The 15,371-nt window shown below is 36.3% G+C and overlaps 1 protein-coding gene across 7 annotated transcripts in view; it reads right to left on the bottom strand.

Annotated features, from left to right (window-relative positions):
* LOC144970419 (uncharacterized) overlaps positions 1-15,371 on the bottom strand; it is a 310,164-nt gene that overhangs the window by 5,254 nt on the left and 289,539 nt on the right. For all 7 annotated transcript variants that reach the window (XM_078910048.1, XM_078910046.1, XM_078910042.1 and 4 more), the window contains 6 exons: positions 13,066-13,232; positions 5,582-5,672; positions 3,635-3,892; positions 2,249-2,377; positions 802-930; positions 26-160 (listed from right to left, as the gene is read on the bottom strand). In XM_078910048.1, the coding sequence (XP_078766174.1) occupies positions 26-160; positions 802-930; positions 2,249-2,377; positions 3,635-3,892; positions 5,582-5,672; positions 13,066-13,232 (909 nt within the window). The remainder of the gene's footprint in view (positions 1-25; positions 161-801; positions 931-2,248; positions 2,378-3,634; positions 3,893-5,581; positions 5,673-13,065; positions 13,233-15,371) is intronic.

The raw sequence follows: 15,371 nt of genomic DNA, 5'->3' as shown, positions 1-15,371 counted from the left end.
TTGGGTGTTTAGTGTAATGACTTACTTTGGGCTGTTTGACATTTAGCCCCTACCCATCCATCTGGACAGTCACACGTTCCTGATATACTATCACATCTGCCTCCATTTTGACATTGACAGAAATACATACAGCCAGGCCCGAAGCGATCTGGAGGACACGCTGTCAATTGGAAATAAATACAAAATACTTATCAAAAGCAATAATTTATAGTATTTATATAGAGAGAGCATATCAGCCACAATGGTTCATGTCGTTTACAAATGAATTAAGTGACAAACATTTAAAAAGTCACACATAAACTCACATAAGCAAACACACACACACACGCACACACACACACAAACACAAACACATACATATTATATACAAACTCATAACCCCACACACTCACACTCATTCTCTCACCCCCATTCCCTCTGATTCTCTCTCTCTCTCTCTCTCTCTCTCTCTCTCTCTCTCTCTCTCTCTGTCTGTCTGTCTCTCAAACACACATACACAGACACGAGCACATAAAAAAGTATGTATACCGCCGTGGATGCTTATTGCTAAACAATGATTGATGTGACTTGAGTTTTTTATAATAATGTTGAAGTCTAATTTCGCCCCCCCCCCCCCCCCCCCCAAAAAAAAAAGAAAGAAAGAAAGAAAAAAAGACAATCCTGAATCACCAAGTAGATGGCGAAATATTATATGCTTCAGTTTTTTCAGTTATTTGTAATTCATAGTCAAAAACGTTATTTGTAATCCATAATCAAATCTAATCTCGAACCAAAATAAAGACTGTCATTTTTTTGACATACCTGAGTCACATCGCTCTCCAGCCCATCCTGGTTGACACTGACATTTGCCAGTCACCGGGTCACAGGGGGAATTCCCTCCACATGAACACAGCTCTTGGCAATGTGCACCCCATCTGTCTCTTGGACATGCTGATTAAAAAAAAACAAAACAAAACAAAATAAACAATAAGCAAGTTTTCAACGACTATCTTTTTTTTTTTTTTTTTAAAGAAGTATTCATAATAACTCTACTTCTAAATATAGATAACATGAAATAAATATACATCTTTCTGTATGTAAAAATTCAAGTGATGAAAATACAATTTTTAAACTAACCCAATAATAACATAAAAGCCGACAAATAAATCTCTCCCACGCTCAAAAATAAAAATGCCCTCCCCCTACTTCCTGATCAAGGTGACAAACAGCCACATGGCTTCTAAAAGAGAAAAGGGAAATTCAGTGAAGAATAAAAATACAGGGCATTAAAAATAAATTATTCCCTGATAAGGAATTTTGATAGCTCGGCAAGGAAAAAAGGATGAATGCTTATGCTGTTTTACAATCAGATAGGGAATTTATTCAAGTTTTGTTTGGTTTGAGTTCAAGTTAACTCTCTCCTTACCAGCCATTTTCAGGATTTTCCCTAAAACTTCACAATCATCTAACACAAAAATATATTTTGTATCACTCAAACACAATAGTAGTAAGTTCTTGCGATAAATAATGTCTTTAGCAGAACATGCTCTACATCACTATGTTCATTTTCTTTAAATTTTATGATGTACAAAAGAAATTTGAATAAGAAAAATGTTGGTTGTATAATAACGTATGTGACGATTTTCCTATAGTTGGTAATGAGAGGGTTAATATCATGAGCAGTTAGTTTGTAATCATACAAAGAATAAAGTATGGCAATCAGATTTACACGGAAATCATAACTCCAAATGTACCCCAATCATGGGTTTATGAAGACTTTATTTAACTTAACTTCTATAGAAATTGTCTTGTGGGAAAGTTACAACTCCACATTAGTCTGCCCACTCTTTGTCAACTTGTCCTTTTAGGTCATTTTATGTGTTATGAAGCATTTCAGGAGTTATAGCACCTCAATAATAACGAATTCAAAAGACATGATGTAGGTCATGTAATCAGTTACAATTTCATATCATAGATTTTAGAATTGGTGCACATTTCAAATGGTTATCGAATACAATCTCATTTCTAAACATTGTACAAAATGCCAGATGAGTTTAACCAAAAACTAGAGGTGCCTAAATAAGTCAATAAAATGGAGAGAAAGATAAAGGGAGTAAATGTGACTCATAAATGTCACACTGACATTCCCCTTATTTAATAGTCAAATTAACTCCCTTCATCTTTCTCTCCAGGTGAGTATATCCCTCTTACTTTTTGAGCTAGTAATACAAACACCCTGTACAGATATGGAGTTTTCTCAGTTACTTACATTTCTCACACCTGTCCCCTGTTCTACCAGGACCACAATGACACTGTCCTGTCACAGGAGAACATTCCGCTCCGTTCACACAGTCACAACGCTCTGAACAATATGAACCATGTGTTCCTTTGGGACATTCTGTGAATATCAAAGCAATTAAAGTTCAATGACAGACATTTAGATTTAGATGAAATGATGAGAAATTCACTGAGACTAAAAAACACATACACACAAAATAATTTTAACAAACAAAAAAAACCCAACAAAAAACCCAACAAAACAAAACACTAAAACAAAAAAAAAAAAGAACAAAAAAAAAACCCAACACCGCCCACCCCCCCTCCCCAAAATAAGAATATACACATCCTATACATAATGAAAAAAAAAGACAAACTCAGAAAACATTTCGATTGTTTTCATGATAAAAAAAAGTTTGGATACCCTGGTAGCAACCAGGTAAACAATTGAAGAAATTATGTCGATTTGAATCAAAACCATTCCTGGAGTTTTAGGTGAAAATTAGTTTGTTCTTTAGTGTCTTAAGACCCACAGAGCCAGAGTTTATACCCCGTTCTTTAGCGTTACGTGAACTGTAACCGTTACATTTAGGGTAAAAAGTAGAATATAAATTCAATTCTCCTTTTTTCTCTCTTGACTTTATCTCTATTCTCGTATTCAATCACTTTAAAGTTATGTGATAAGTAAAAATGTGAAATTGAATGTAAGCATCAATTTAATATACGAAAACATAAAATGGACGTTTTGGGTTTCCCCTTTATCATAATGTGGTAGTGGCGTTGTTAAACATCCATTTTATCTGTTTTTGTGTATTAAATTGAAGCTTACATTCAATTTCACATTTTTATTTATTTCTTCGAGCTTCGAGCAGCAACATTTACATTAAAGTTATATGGGGCAGTTCTCATGACTTATTCATACATGATTGTGCAGCTTCGTGATCTTAAGACATTACACTCATATTCAGACCAGTAGGTCCTGGTTTCAGGTCATACTCTGAGTGAAACAATTGTTGAATCCTTGGAAAAGACTGTTTACTCACATTTTCTCACCATGTGGAAGTGTAAAATGACTACCTGGCTATAAAATGGTTTGTCTCTGTCGCCAAACAATTGTATTATTGCCTTACAGGCATCATGTGTTTTCTTGCACGTTAAGTGTTGCTGTTGGCTAGGGATTCTGTGTAAAGTGCTTTGGGCACATTAGTGGATACTCTGGTATATAAATGCTCAAGTTCTTTATTTTGTTGTGATGAACAAATATTGTGTTAATATGAGAGTATTTACATTAGATCAATGAGCCCAGTCCAAAACAATTTGAGTTATCAGACTTTTAAAGAAGTACACATTGCTTTTCAATATTTGACAGGCTACTCACTCAGTTCACACATCTGTCCGTAGAATCCCTCTCCACAATTACAACATCCCGTTTGCCCGTTGCAACTAGCTCCGTTCTGACAAACACAGGAATGGATACAGTTGGGGCCAAACTTTCCAGGGGGACACTCGATCTCGCACTTGGTGCCCATCCAGCCGAGGTCACACTGACATTCCCCTGTGACGTGATGACAGGTGCCGTGGTTCCCACAGCTACAGTTGTACATGCACTCAAAGCCGTAAGTGTTGTCAGGACAAACTGGAGATAAATATAAATTAATAAGTAAATCTGTCATCTGCATTTTTTGCGGCCGCAAATGGCAATTTGCGGTCGCAAATATGAGGGCGATCCGCAAATTTTGTCAAATTTCCCAAAATTGGCAAATCGTGGCAAATTTTGGGAAAATTGGCAAATCGCGTGGCAAATTTTGGGGAAAAAAAGAAGCGAAAACAAAATAACGGAAAAAAAAGTGCGAAACTTGAGAAATGTTGCAGCTTTGCCTGGGCCCAAACCAAAGGAAGCTACTCTCTACGGATAATGATCCTTTAAAATCTTTGTAACAAAGCTATTCACAGTCATTTCATTTCTCAAGTCAAATAAATCGAGTCACTTACACTTCCAACTTCAGTCATCGATCGTTTCGTCAAAAAATCTTCAAATAAGGACCCAAAGTGCGGCACATTTTTTGGCAAATTTTGGTCTTTTTGGCAAATTTCTTGGCAAATTTTGGGGTTTTTTTGGGCAAATTTTAGGTCCCAATTTGGCAAAAAATGCAGATGACAGGTAAATAAAAAAATTAAAAAAATTATGCCCTTCCGCCTATGCATTCCACAAAGGAATACAGATAATTCATCAAACAAAATGTCTGATGTCAACAGGAATCACTCATATTGTCCTAGTGAGCAAATACGGGTTAATAATCTTGCTAAAGGAAAAAAAAAACGAAAGTGCCTGAAGCGGGGTTCTAACCTTCTGGGTTACAGTGCAATGCCTTAACCACTCGGCCACTTCGCTCCCAATAAATAAATAAATACCTAATGAAAGAAAAAAATAAAACTCATAAATAAATGAATAATAAACTATTATATCAATAAACAAATAAATAGATAAATAAAAACAAAACAAATGAATAAATGCATATATATTACAACAAAATACAATCGCGTCTCTCTAATCTGGACTCCATTATCCGGATGTCTCCATTATCCGGATAGGTCGCCTGGGGAATTGATTTTTTCTCTTTATTTGTACAGTTAAGCGACTGATTCCGCTATCCAGATGTCTCGGTAATTCGGAAAAAATGCTGGGAATGGGCGTGTTTGGATTGGAGAGTTGTGACTGTATATAAATCAATGGAGAGTTAAATAAATAAATAAATGAATAAATGCATAGCTATATAAATAAACAAATGAATCTATAAATTAAATTAACAAACATTTGAATATATAAATGTAATAAATGAAATCCCTTTTATTCACCCCATGAGGTAAATTTTCCATAGGGTTTAACTCAAAAAGAAATAACAATGGTGTCCGCCACAGTACTCAAAGCAATGTCCTTTGTGCGTTTTTGCAATTAATCTTGATTGCTAAAAATATGACAGTAAATAAGGTAGAAAAATACCTCTTTGTGTAAAATAATAAAGCCCCCCCCCCTCAAAATATAAACAAAAATAAAAATAACAAGAACAGCAACAACAACAACAACAACAACAACAACAGTGACAACAAAATTAAGCAAAAATAAGTAGTTATAAAGAAATTAAAAACAACATCAACAACTACAAACAAACCAAAAAAAAAACCAAAAAAAAAACCAAAAACCCCAACAGAAATCCCCCCAAAAGACAAACATAAAACAACCCCCCCCCCCCCCAAAAAAAAAAAAACCCCAAAAAAACAACAACAACAGAAAGAAAGAAAACGGGCCACACATACACAAACTTACATTGTTCACATTGATCCCCTGCATAGCCAGGCCGACATTTACACCGCCCCGATCTCTTGTTACAATGGGCACCATTTTGACAATCACATACCTGACAATTTTATCAAAATGAAGAGTTATGATTATGTTGATGATGAGGATGATAATTATGATGATGATAATGATAATGATGATGATTTTATACGCGAGTGTTGTTTCCTTATCGTTGCACTTGTTGATGCTTTCATTGACAATAATGATGATAATAATTTTGAAGAAGATGAAGGAGAAGAAGAAGAAGAAGAAGAAGAAGAAGAAGAAGAAGAAGAAGATGATGATGATGATGATGATGATGATGATGATGATGATGGTGATCCTCCTCATCAACATCAGTATAAAAAACCCTGTTATGCAGAACGTTAATCTAACACTCTATATAAAAGATTCATGAATAAATAAAGTAATAAATGATAAATATATCATTTTAAGAGCAATTATTCAATTTCAGAGTGCTTTCATATTACACTTAGTGAAATATGCCATACACCACCACCACCATCACTACTATTACTACTACTACTACTACTACTACTACTACTACTACTACTACTACTACTACTTCTACTACTACTACTACTACTACTACTACAACTACTACTACTACTACTACTACTACTACTACTACTACTACTACTACTACTACTACTACTACTACTACTACTAATAATAATAATAATAATAATAATAATATCAATGATAATGATGACGATGATGATGATGATGATGATGATGATGATGATGATAACAATAATAATAATAATAATAATAATAATAATAATAATAATAATAATAATAATAATAATAATAATAATAATAATAATAATAATAATAATAATAATAATAATAATAATAATAATAATAATGATAATATTAATAACAATATTAATAACAATATTAATAACAATAATAATAGCAAGAATAATAATATATCTTAGGAAGTGGTTATTCAGTATCAGATACTGAATAGTGCTTTGCCACTATTCAGTATCCATAAGGAACTCTTTTTTATAGAGAGAGTGAAAAGTGCGACAATCTCGGTTGAATGGAAATAAACTGTTGACCTACTTCCAGATTGAACACATGCACTAACTGACAGCCCGATTCAAAGCTGTAAAAATATTTTGATCGTAATTTTAAAAAAATTTCTGCTTTTATGCAATTAACATAGTTCAAAATATCAAAATAAAAGTGGCATTCAAATCCATTTTTAAATATCTAAATAGACATGATTAAATGTCACTAAGAGTTCAGTGACACCATGGCTTGGTGGATATAAGCTGTTTGACTCTGAGTTTTAAGGTTCGAGAGTTCAAATCCCGGTAGGGGTAACTTGTTTTTTTTTTCCCATTATTTTTTTAATTCCTAATGTCTATTGATATTTTTTAAACTTTTGTTTTTATAATTTTATTTGCTTGTAATATACTTTAATGTTTATATTATACTATTGTACTTTTATTATTATTATTATTATATTATTATTATTATTATTATTATTATTATTATTATTATTATTATTATTATTATTATTATTATTATTATTATTATTATTATTATTATTTCTACTTACTTACTATTATTATTATTGTTGTTTTAATCGTCATCATCACTATTATGATTATGATGATTTTTTTTTTTTAATCAAGTAGTTGGAGTAATTTAATCAGTTATCGATTTATTACGAATATCTTTTATGTGTTATCATCTCGTTGTTGTTTTTCATTATTGTGCTCTTCTATTGTTCATTATTTTTAAAAATCTTGTTTTTTTTTTCTGTTTGTCTCATTTGTTGTTGTTGTTGTTGTTGTTGTTGTTGTTGTTGTTGTTGTTGTTGTTGTTGTTGTTGTTGTTGTTGTTGTTGTTTGTTTGTTTGTTTGTTTGTTTGTTTTGTCATCTAAGGCAAACCCGATTCATTATAAATATGTGGGCAGACTTTCTGCATTTTTTGATTGAGCGATGTACTTCCGTGAATTAATTGCCGTACTATATTAAAATTTACGTGATAATAATAATAATAATAATAATAATAATAATAATAATAATAATAATAATAATAATAATAATAATAATAATAATGATAATAATAATAATTTAAATAGATACTGAATATTAGACTACAATTGACATCTATTTACTGAATACACGTGGTATTGTTAGGGGTGTTTCTTTTTTTACGAAACCTGCCAAAACACGCCGATACTCGACAAAGTTATGGGAAGTAGGCAGCAGTGGGGAGTGAACCTGGGACTCAGGGAAGTGTACACCGTTGGGGAGTGAACCTGGGGCTGGGTTTCGTAAAAAAAAAGCAATTACTTTTTTACGAAACCCGACAATATCCGACAAAGTTATTGAAAGAAAGTAGGCAACAGTGGGGGAGTGAACCGGAGATTCAGGGAAGTGTACACTATTGGGGAGTAAACCTAAGTCTATGGTTTTTTGGCGGGTTTTGGCGGATTTCGTAAAAAAGGAATTGCTTCATTCTCGTCTGGTACCCATCTCCCATAGTCCGGCTTCATTTCCCACTGGTATCCATCTTCCCTAGTCCCAGGTTCATTTCCACTGATATCCTCTTCTCACAGTCCCAGGTTCACTCCCACCCGGTGTGCACTTCCCTGAGTCCCGGTTCATTGCCCAATGGTGCCCACTTCCCATAACTTTTGAAAATTTCGGTAGGTTTCGAAATAAAAGTACATTCTAAGCTCACTGTCCACTGGAATCAGCCTCTCGCAGTCCCAGGTTCAATCCTCATCAGTGTCCAAATCCCAGATTCACTCCCCACTGCTGCCTGCTTCCCATAACTTTGTCGGGTTTTGGCGGGTTTCGTAAATAAGTAATTCCCCCTCCCCCTTGGTATTGCTTTTTTTACAAAATCCAGAGTCCCAGGTTCACTCCCCACAAGTGTACACTTCCCTGAATCTCAGGATCACCCCCCCCCCCCACTGTTGCCTGCTTCAATAAGTTTGTCGAATATTGCCATGTTTTGTCGGGTTTCGTAAAAAAGTAATTGCTTTTATATGAAACTCGCTGAAACCCGCCGAAAACCAGAGTCTCAGGTTCACTCCCTACTGGTGTACACTTCCTTGAATCTCAAGTTAACTCCCCACTGTTGCCTACTTCCCATAACTGTCGAATATTACCGGGCTTCGTAAAAAGTAATTGCTTTTATGTGAAACTCGCTGAAACCCGCTGAAAACCATAGTCTCAGGTTCACTCCCCACTGGTGTACACTTCCCTGAGTTTCAGGTTCACTCCCCACTGGTGTACACTTCCATGAATCTCAGGTTCACTCCCCACTGTTGTCTACTTCCCATAACTTTCTCGGATATTGCCAGGTTTCGTCGGGTTTCGTAAAAGAGTAATTGCTTTTATATGAAACTCGCTGAAACCCGCTGAAAACCAGAGTCTCAGGTTCACTCCCCACTGTTTGCCTACTTTCAATAACTGTCGGATATTGCCGGGTTTCGTAAAAAAGTAATTGCTTTTATGTGAAACTCGCTGAAACCCGCCAAAAACCATAGTCTCAGGTTCACTCCCCACTGGTGTACACTTCCCTGAGTCTCAGGTTCACTCCCCACTGTTGCCTACTTCCCACAACTTTGTCGGATATTGCCGGGTTTCGTAAAAAAGTAATTGCTTTTATGTGAAACTCGCTGAAACCCGCCGAAAACCAGAGTCTCAGGTTCACTCCCCACTGGTGTACACTTCCATGAATCTCAGGTTCACTCCCCACTGTTGTCTACTTCCCATAACTTTCTCAGATATTGCCAGGTTTCGTCGGGTTTCGTAAAAGAGTAATTGCTTTTATATGAAATTCGCTGAAACCCGCTGAAAACCAGAGTCTCAGTTTCACTCCCCACTGGTGTACACTTCCCTTAGTCTCAGGTTCACTCCCCATTATTTGCCTACTTTCCATATCTTTGCCCCATTTTGTTGGGATTTGGCGCATTTTGTAAACAAAACGTAATTGCTTTTTTTTTTTTACAAAACCCGCCGAAACCCAGTCCCAGGTTCACTCCTCACTGGTGTTTACTTCCACGAATCTCAGGTTCACTCCCCACTGTTGCCTACTACCCATAACTTTCTCGGATATTGCCAGGATTAGTCGGGTTTCGTAAAAAAGTAATTGCTTTTATATGAAACTAGCTGAAGCCCGCCGAAAACCATAGTCTCAGGTTCACTCCCCACTGGTGTACACTTCCCTGAGTCTCAGGTTCACTCCCCACTGTTGCCTACTTCCCACAACTTTGTCGGATATTGCCGGGTTTCGTAAAAAAGTAATTGCTTTTATGTGAAACTCGCTGAAACCCGCCGAAAACCAGAGTCTCAGGTTCACTCCCCACTGGTGTACACTTCCATGAATCTCAGGTTCACTCCCCACTGTTGTCTACTTCCCATAACTTTCTCAGATATTGCCAGGTTTCGTCGGGTTTCGTAAAAGAGTAATTGCTTTTATATGAAATTCGCTGAAACCCGCTGAAAACCAGAGTCTCAGTTTCACTCCGCACTGGTGTACACTTCCCTTAGTCTCAGGTTCACTCCCCATTATTTGCCTACTTTCCATATCTTTGCCCCATTTTGTTGGATTTGGCGCATTTTGTAAACAAAAAGTAATTGCTTTTTTTTTTTTACAAAACCCGCCGAAACCCAGTCCCAGGTTCACTCCTCACTGGTGTTTACTTCCACGAATCTCCGGTTCACTCCCCACTGTTGCCTACTACCCATAACTTTCTCGGATATTGCCAGGATTAGTAGGGTTTCGTAAAAAAGTAATTGCTTTTATATGAAACTAGCTGAAGCCCGCCGAAAACCATAGTCTCAGGTTCACTCCCCACTGGTGTATACTTCACTGAGTCTCAAGTTCACTCCCCACGCTTTGCCGCATATTGTCGGGTATCGTAAAAAAAGTAATCCCCCCCCCCACATTTTTTATTGCTTTTTTTACAAAACCCAGAGTCCCAGGTTCATTCCCCACTGGTGTACACTTTCCTGAATCTCAGGTTCATCCCCCCCCCCCTACACACACACACACACACACACACACACACACACACACGCTGCTGCCTACCTCCCATAACTTTGTCGGATATTGCCGGGTGTCGTCGCGTTTCGTAAAAAGTAATTACAAGATATGAAGTGAGTAGAAAAGTGCCAGAAGACAATAGAGAATAAAAATTTTTTTTTTTTCGCGGCGGTGGTGGGGTTTGAACCTGCGACCTTATTGGTACGACAACTCCGCCTGGCAGGTGAGAGCGTGGCTCTACCGTGTGAGCTATCCACGAACACAAAAATATTCGTTTCAAACCCAAAGTCATTTCTAGATCCCTCTCTCACCCACTTCTTGAGATCGCCGATTCGTTCGCCACCATCGCGAAGTAATTTTGACCAGCAGTTAAGCTTAATAGCCAATATTCTCATCACAAACATATAACATAGAAACGATTGAGACATTGAGAATGCTCCGGTGTATGGGGTGAATTTTTAATTCAGAAAAGTGAGTGGAGCAGGCACTTATGTTGGTAACAACAAGATATGAAGTGAGTAGAAAAGTGCCAGAAGACAATAGAGAATAAAAATTTTTTTCGCGGCGGTGGTGGGGTTTGAACCTGCGACCTTATTGGTACGACAACTCCGCCTGGCAGGTGAGAGCGTGGCTCTACCGTGTGAGCTATCCACGAACACAAAAATATTCGTTTCAAACCCAAAGTCATTTCTAGATCCCTCTCTCACCCACTTCTTGAGATCGCCGATTCGTTCGCCACCATCGCGAAGTAATTTTGACCAGCAGTTAAGCTTAATAGCCAATATTCTCATCACAAACATATAACATAGAAACGATTGAGACATTGAGAATGCTCCGGTGTATGGGGTGAATTTTTAATTCAGAAAAGTGAGTGGAGCAGGCACTTATGTTGTAACAACAAGATATGAAGTGAGTAGAAAAGTGCCAGAAGACAATAGAGAATAAAAATTTTTTTCGCGGCGGTGGTGGGGTTTGAACCTGCGACCTTATTGGTACGACAACTCCGCCTGGCAGGTGAGAGCGTGGCTCTACCGTGTGAGCTATCCACGAACACAAAAATATTCGTTTCAAACCCAAAGTCATTTCTAGATCCCTCTCTCACCCACTTCTTGAGATCGCCGATTCGTTCGCCACCATCGCGAAGTAATTTTGACCAGCAGTTAAGCTTAATAGCCAATATTCTCATCACAAACATATAACATAGAAACGATTGAGACATTGAGAATGATCCGGTGTATGGGGTGAATTTTTAATTCAGAAAAGTGAGTGGAGCAGGCACTTATGTTGGTAACAACAAGATATGAAGTGAGTAGAAAAGTGCCAGAAGACAATAGAGAATAAAAATTTTTTTCGCGGCGGTGGTGGGGTTTGAACCTGCGACCTTATTGGTACGACAACTCCGCCTGGCAGGTGAGAGCGTGGCTCTACCGTGTGAGCTATCCACGAACACAAAAATATTCGTTTCAAACCCAAAGTCATTTCTAGATCCCTCTCTCACCCACTTCTTGAGATCGCCGATTCGTTCGCCACCATCGCGAAGTAATTTTGACCAGCAGTTAAGCTTAATAGCCAATATTCTCATCACAAACATATAACATAGAAACGATTGAGACATTGAGAATGCTCCGGTGTATGGGTGAATTTTTAATTCAGAAAAGTGAGTGGAGCAGGCACTTATGTTGGTAACAACAAGATATGAAGTGAGTAGAAAAGTGCCAGAAGACAATAGAGAATAAAAATTTTTTTCGCGGCGGTGGTGGGGTTTGAACCTGCGACCTTATTGGTACGACAACTCCGCCTGGCAGGTGAGAGCGTGGCTCTACCGTGTGAGCTATCCACGAACACAAAAATATTCGTTTCAAACCCAAAGTCATTTCTAGATCCCTCTCTCACCCACTTCTTGAGATCGCCGATTCGTTCGCCACCATCGCGAAGTAATTTTGACCAGCAGTTAAGCTTAATAGCCAATATTCTCATCACAAACATATAACATAGAAACGATTGAGACATTGAGAATGCTCCGGTGTATGGGGTGAATTTTTAATTCAGAAAAGTGAGTGGAGCAGGCACTTATGTTGGTAACAACAAGATATGAAGTGAGTAGAAAAGTGCCAGAAGACAATAGAGAATAAAAATTTTTTTTGTAAAAAGTAATTGCTTTTTATTACGAAACCCGCCGAAACCCAGTCTCCGGTTCACTCCCCACTGGTGTACACTTTTCTGAGTCCCATATTCACTCCCACAGCTGTCCTCTTCCCATAACTTTGTCAGGTTTCGGAAAAAAAAAAAAAAACACCGTACAAAAACCACTATTCAGTGTCAGATACTGAATAGTACAAAACCACTATTCAGTATCAGATACTGAATAGTACAAAACCACTATTCAGTATCAGATACTGATTAGTGCTAGCCTATATCTTATCCTTACCCCTGTACAGTTGAATCCATATCTATTTTTAGAACATCTCTCCCTACAAACAGGCCCCACATATCCTTCAGGACAGTAACACAGACCAGTGGCCACGTCACAATCCGCACCGTTATGACACTGGCACACCTTGTCACAATAGGGCCCATATTCGCCTTCTGCACAACCTGCAGACACAGCAATGATCAAGATTAATTTATGCCGGTTATTATCTATCATAATACGCAACTTATATTTATAATATTATGAGACCAACTGTCTCAAAACAGTGTCACATGAGAATGAAAATAGTGCATAAGGCTTTGACGTTGCACTATATTATAAACATTTTCTATCATTATTTCTCTTATCAATCGGGAAGAGAAGTCGTGACATCACACCTTCCACTTTTCTGGTTACAATATCCTCGGAAGTGTGTATGTAACCAGTCCTTCGAAGGACTTATAATGAATAGGTTACATAATTGAATCATGAGGTGATATAACTATTTTAGTGGCAGGATGTATAGGCAGATTCGGGATGTAAAGTAAAAGAGCGTGGATGGATGATCTTTACTGATGCCCAGCATATTGTATTTAGACTGGAAATTACGATGCCATCATTCTGAAACCAGAAGATCATTTACTCAAGGTATGTATTCAGTCCTCCAGAAGAGTGGTTTTGCACTTCCAATGAGTTTGGAACCAGTTTTCTGACATCACACTATTTCAATAATTATCATCTGATCAGTCATATGCATATCACTACCATTCAAATATTCTACTTGTGCACCTTTGTCTGCAATGCAAAGTTGAATAGGCTACTGTAATGGTTCTTTACCCAAATTCTCTCACCGCACTAAGGTGTAAAAGGAGTATCTAGCCGTTAATAGCACTGCTCCGGTCCAAATAAAAAGTTGTTATAGCGCTTTACAGGCATCATCTCTCATCGTACATCATAAGAGTTGTGTTTGGGATCCCTTGAAAGTGCTTTGGGCACATTAAATGAATGTTGCGCTATATATATATATATCTTTATATATATATATATATATATATATATATATATATATATATATATATATATATATATATATATATCAAGGACAACTATACTGAAGCCCTCCTTGATATATATATATATATATATATATATATATATATATATATATATATATATATATATATATATATATATATATAATCAAGATACATAGTCTGTGGAGATGAGTTAAAACTCTTTTTCGACAAAAGGCTTGTCAAAAAATAACAACATGTAAGTGCATTCATTTAACCACCTCGACCATTGAATGTTTAAAGAATTAAAACATGAAAGATTGCGTGCGAAGTTTCATGAAAAGGCACCCCAAAACATCAAAAAAGACTACATTCACTACCTTTTCAGCCCCTTAGTTATATCTGCACAACAAAAACATGCAAACAACTCGATCATGCTCAACATTGTATTATTCACATGAATACAGTAGGCTATCTAATCTATTCTTTCCTCCACTAATATGTAACCCATCGCCTCAAAACGGTATTAGGTCAGAACGATTAAGATTGTGAAAATTGAATCTATATCATGAAATAGGAGAATTCTGACAACAATTTTGTTTCATTAAAAAAAAAAAGAAAGAGAATATCGATGCTTTGCTTTTAAGTGAAATACTTGCAACATTCGCTAGGATATAATGTACCAACACACAAAGCTATGTTATAGTCTGATTGATGTGATTTAGTGAGGAGTAATCACCAAAATGATTGTATAAATACAATATCAACTAGCTGAGTGAGTTCAATTTCGTTCCTTCTATAAATTCTTATGGAATTAACAAGAAACATGTCATATCTCTGATCATTTTAAGTTTAAAGTTGTCAATTTTCATACTCTATTTCACCCAATATCATATCTCTGATCATTTTAAGTTTAAAGTTGTCAATTTTATAATTTATTTCACCGAATATCACATCTCTGATCATTTTATGTTTAAAGTTGTCAATTTTCATACTCTATTTCACCCAATATCACATCTCTAATCATTTTAAGTTTAAAGTTGTCAATTTTCATAATATTTTTCACCCAATATCACATCTCTAATCATTTTAAGTTTAAAGTTGTCAATTTTCATAATATTTTTCACCCAATATTACATCTCTAATCATTTTAAGTTTAAAGTTGTCAATTTTTATAATCTATTTCACCCAATATCACATCTCTGATCAATTTAAGTTCAAAGTTGTCAATTTTCATAATCCATTTCATCCCGTGATAATACCGTATTGAGACAGAGGGTCAAAATGTTTCAATGTATTTTTTTTCTATTC

Source organism: Berghia stephanieae, chromosome 4, assembly GCF_034508935.2.
Source record: "Berghia stephanieae isolate SIO BIC M18660-M18661 chromosome 4, UCSD_Bste_1.3, whole genome shotgun sequence".
NCBI lineage: Eukaryota > Metazoa > Mollusca > Gastropoda > Nudibranchia > Aeolidiidae > Berghia > Berghia stephanieae.
The sequence above is the reverse complement of the archived record's forward strand: the minus strand, read 5'-3'. Positions and strand labels throughout refer to the sequence as shown.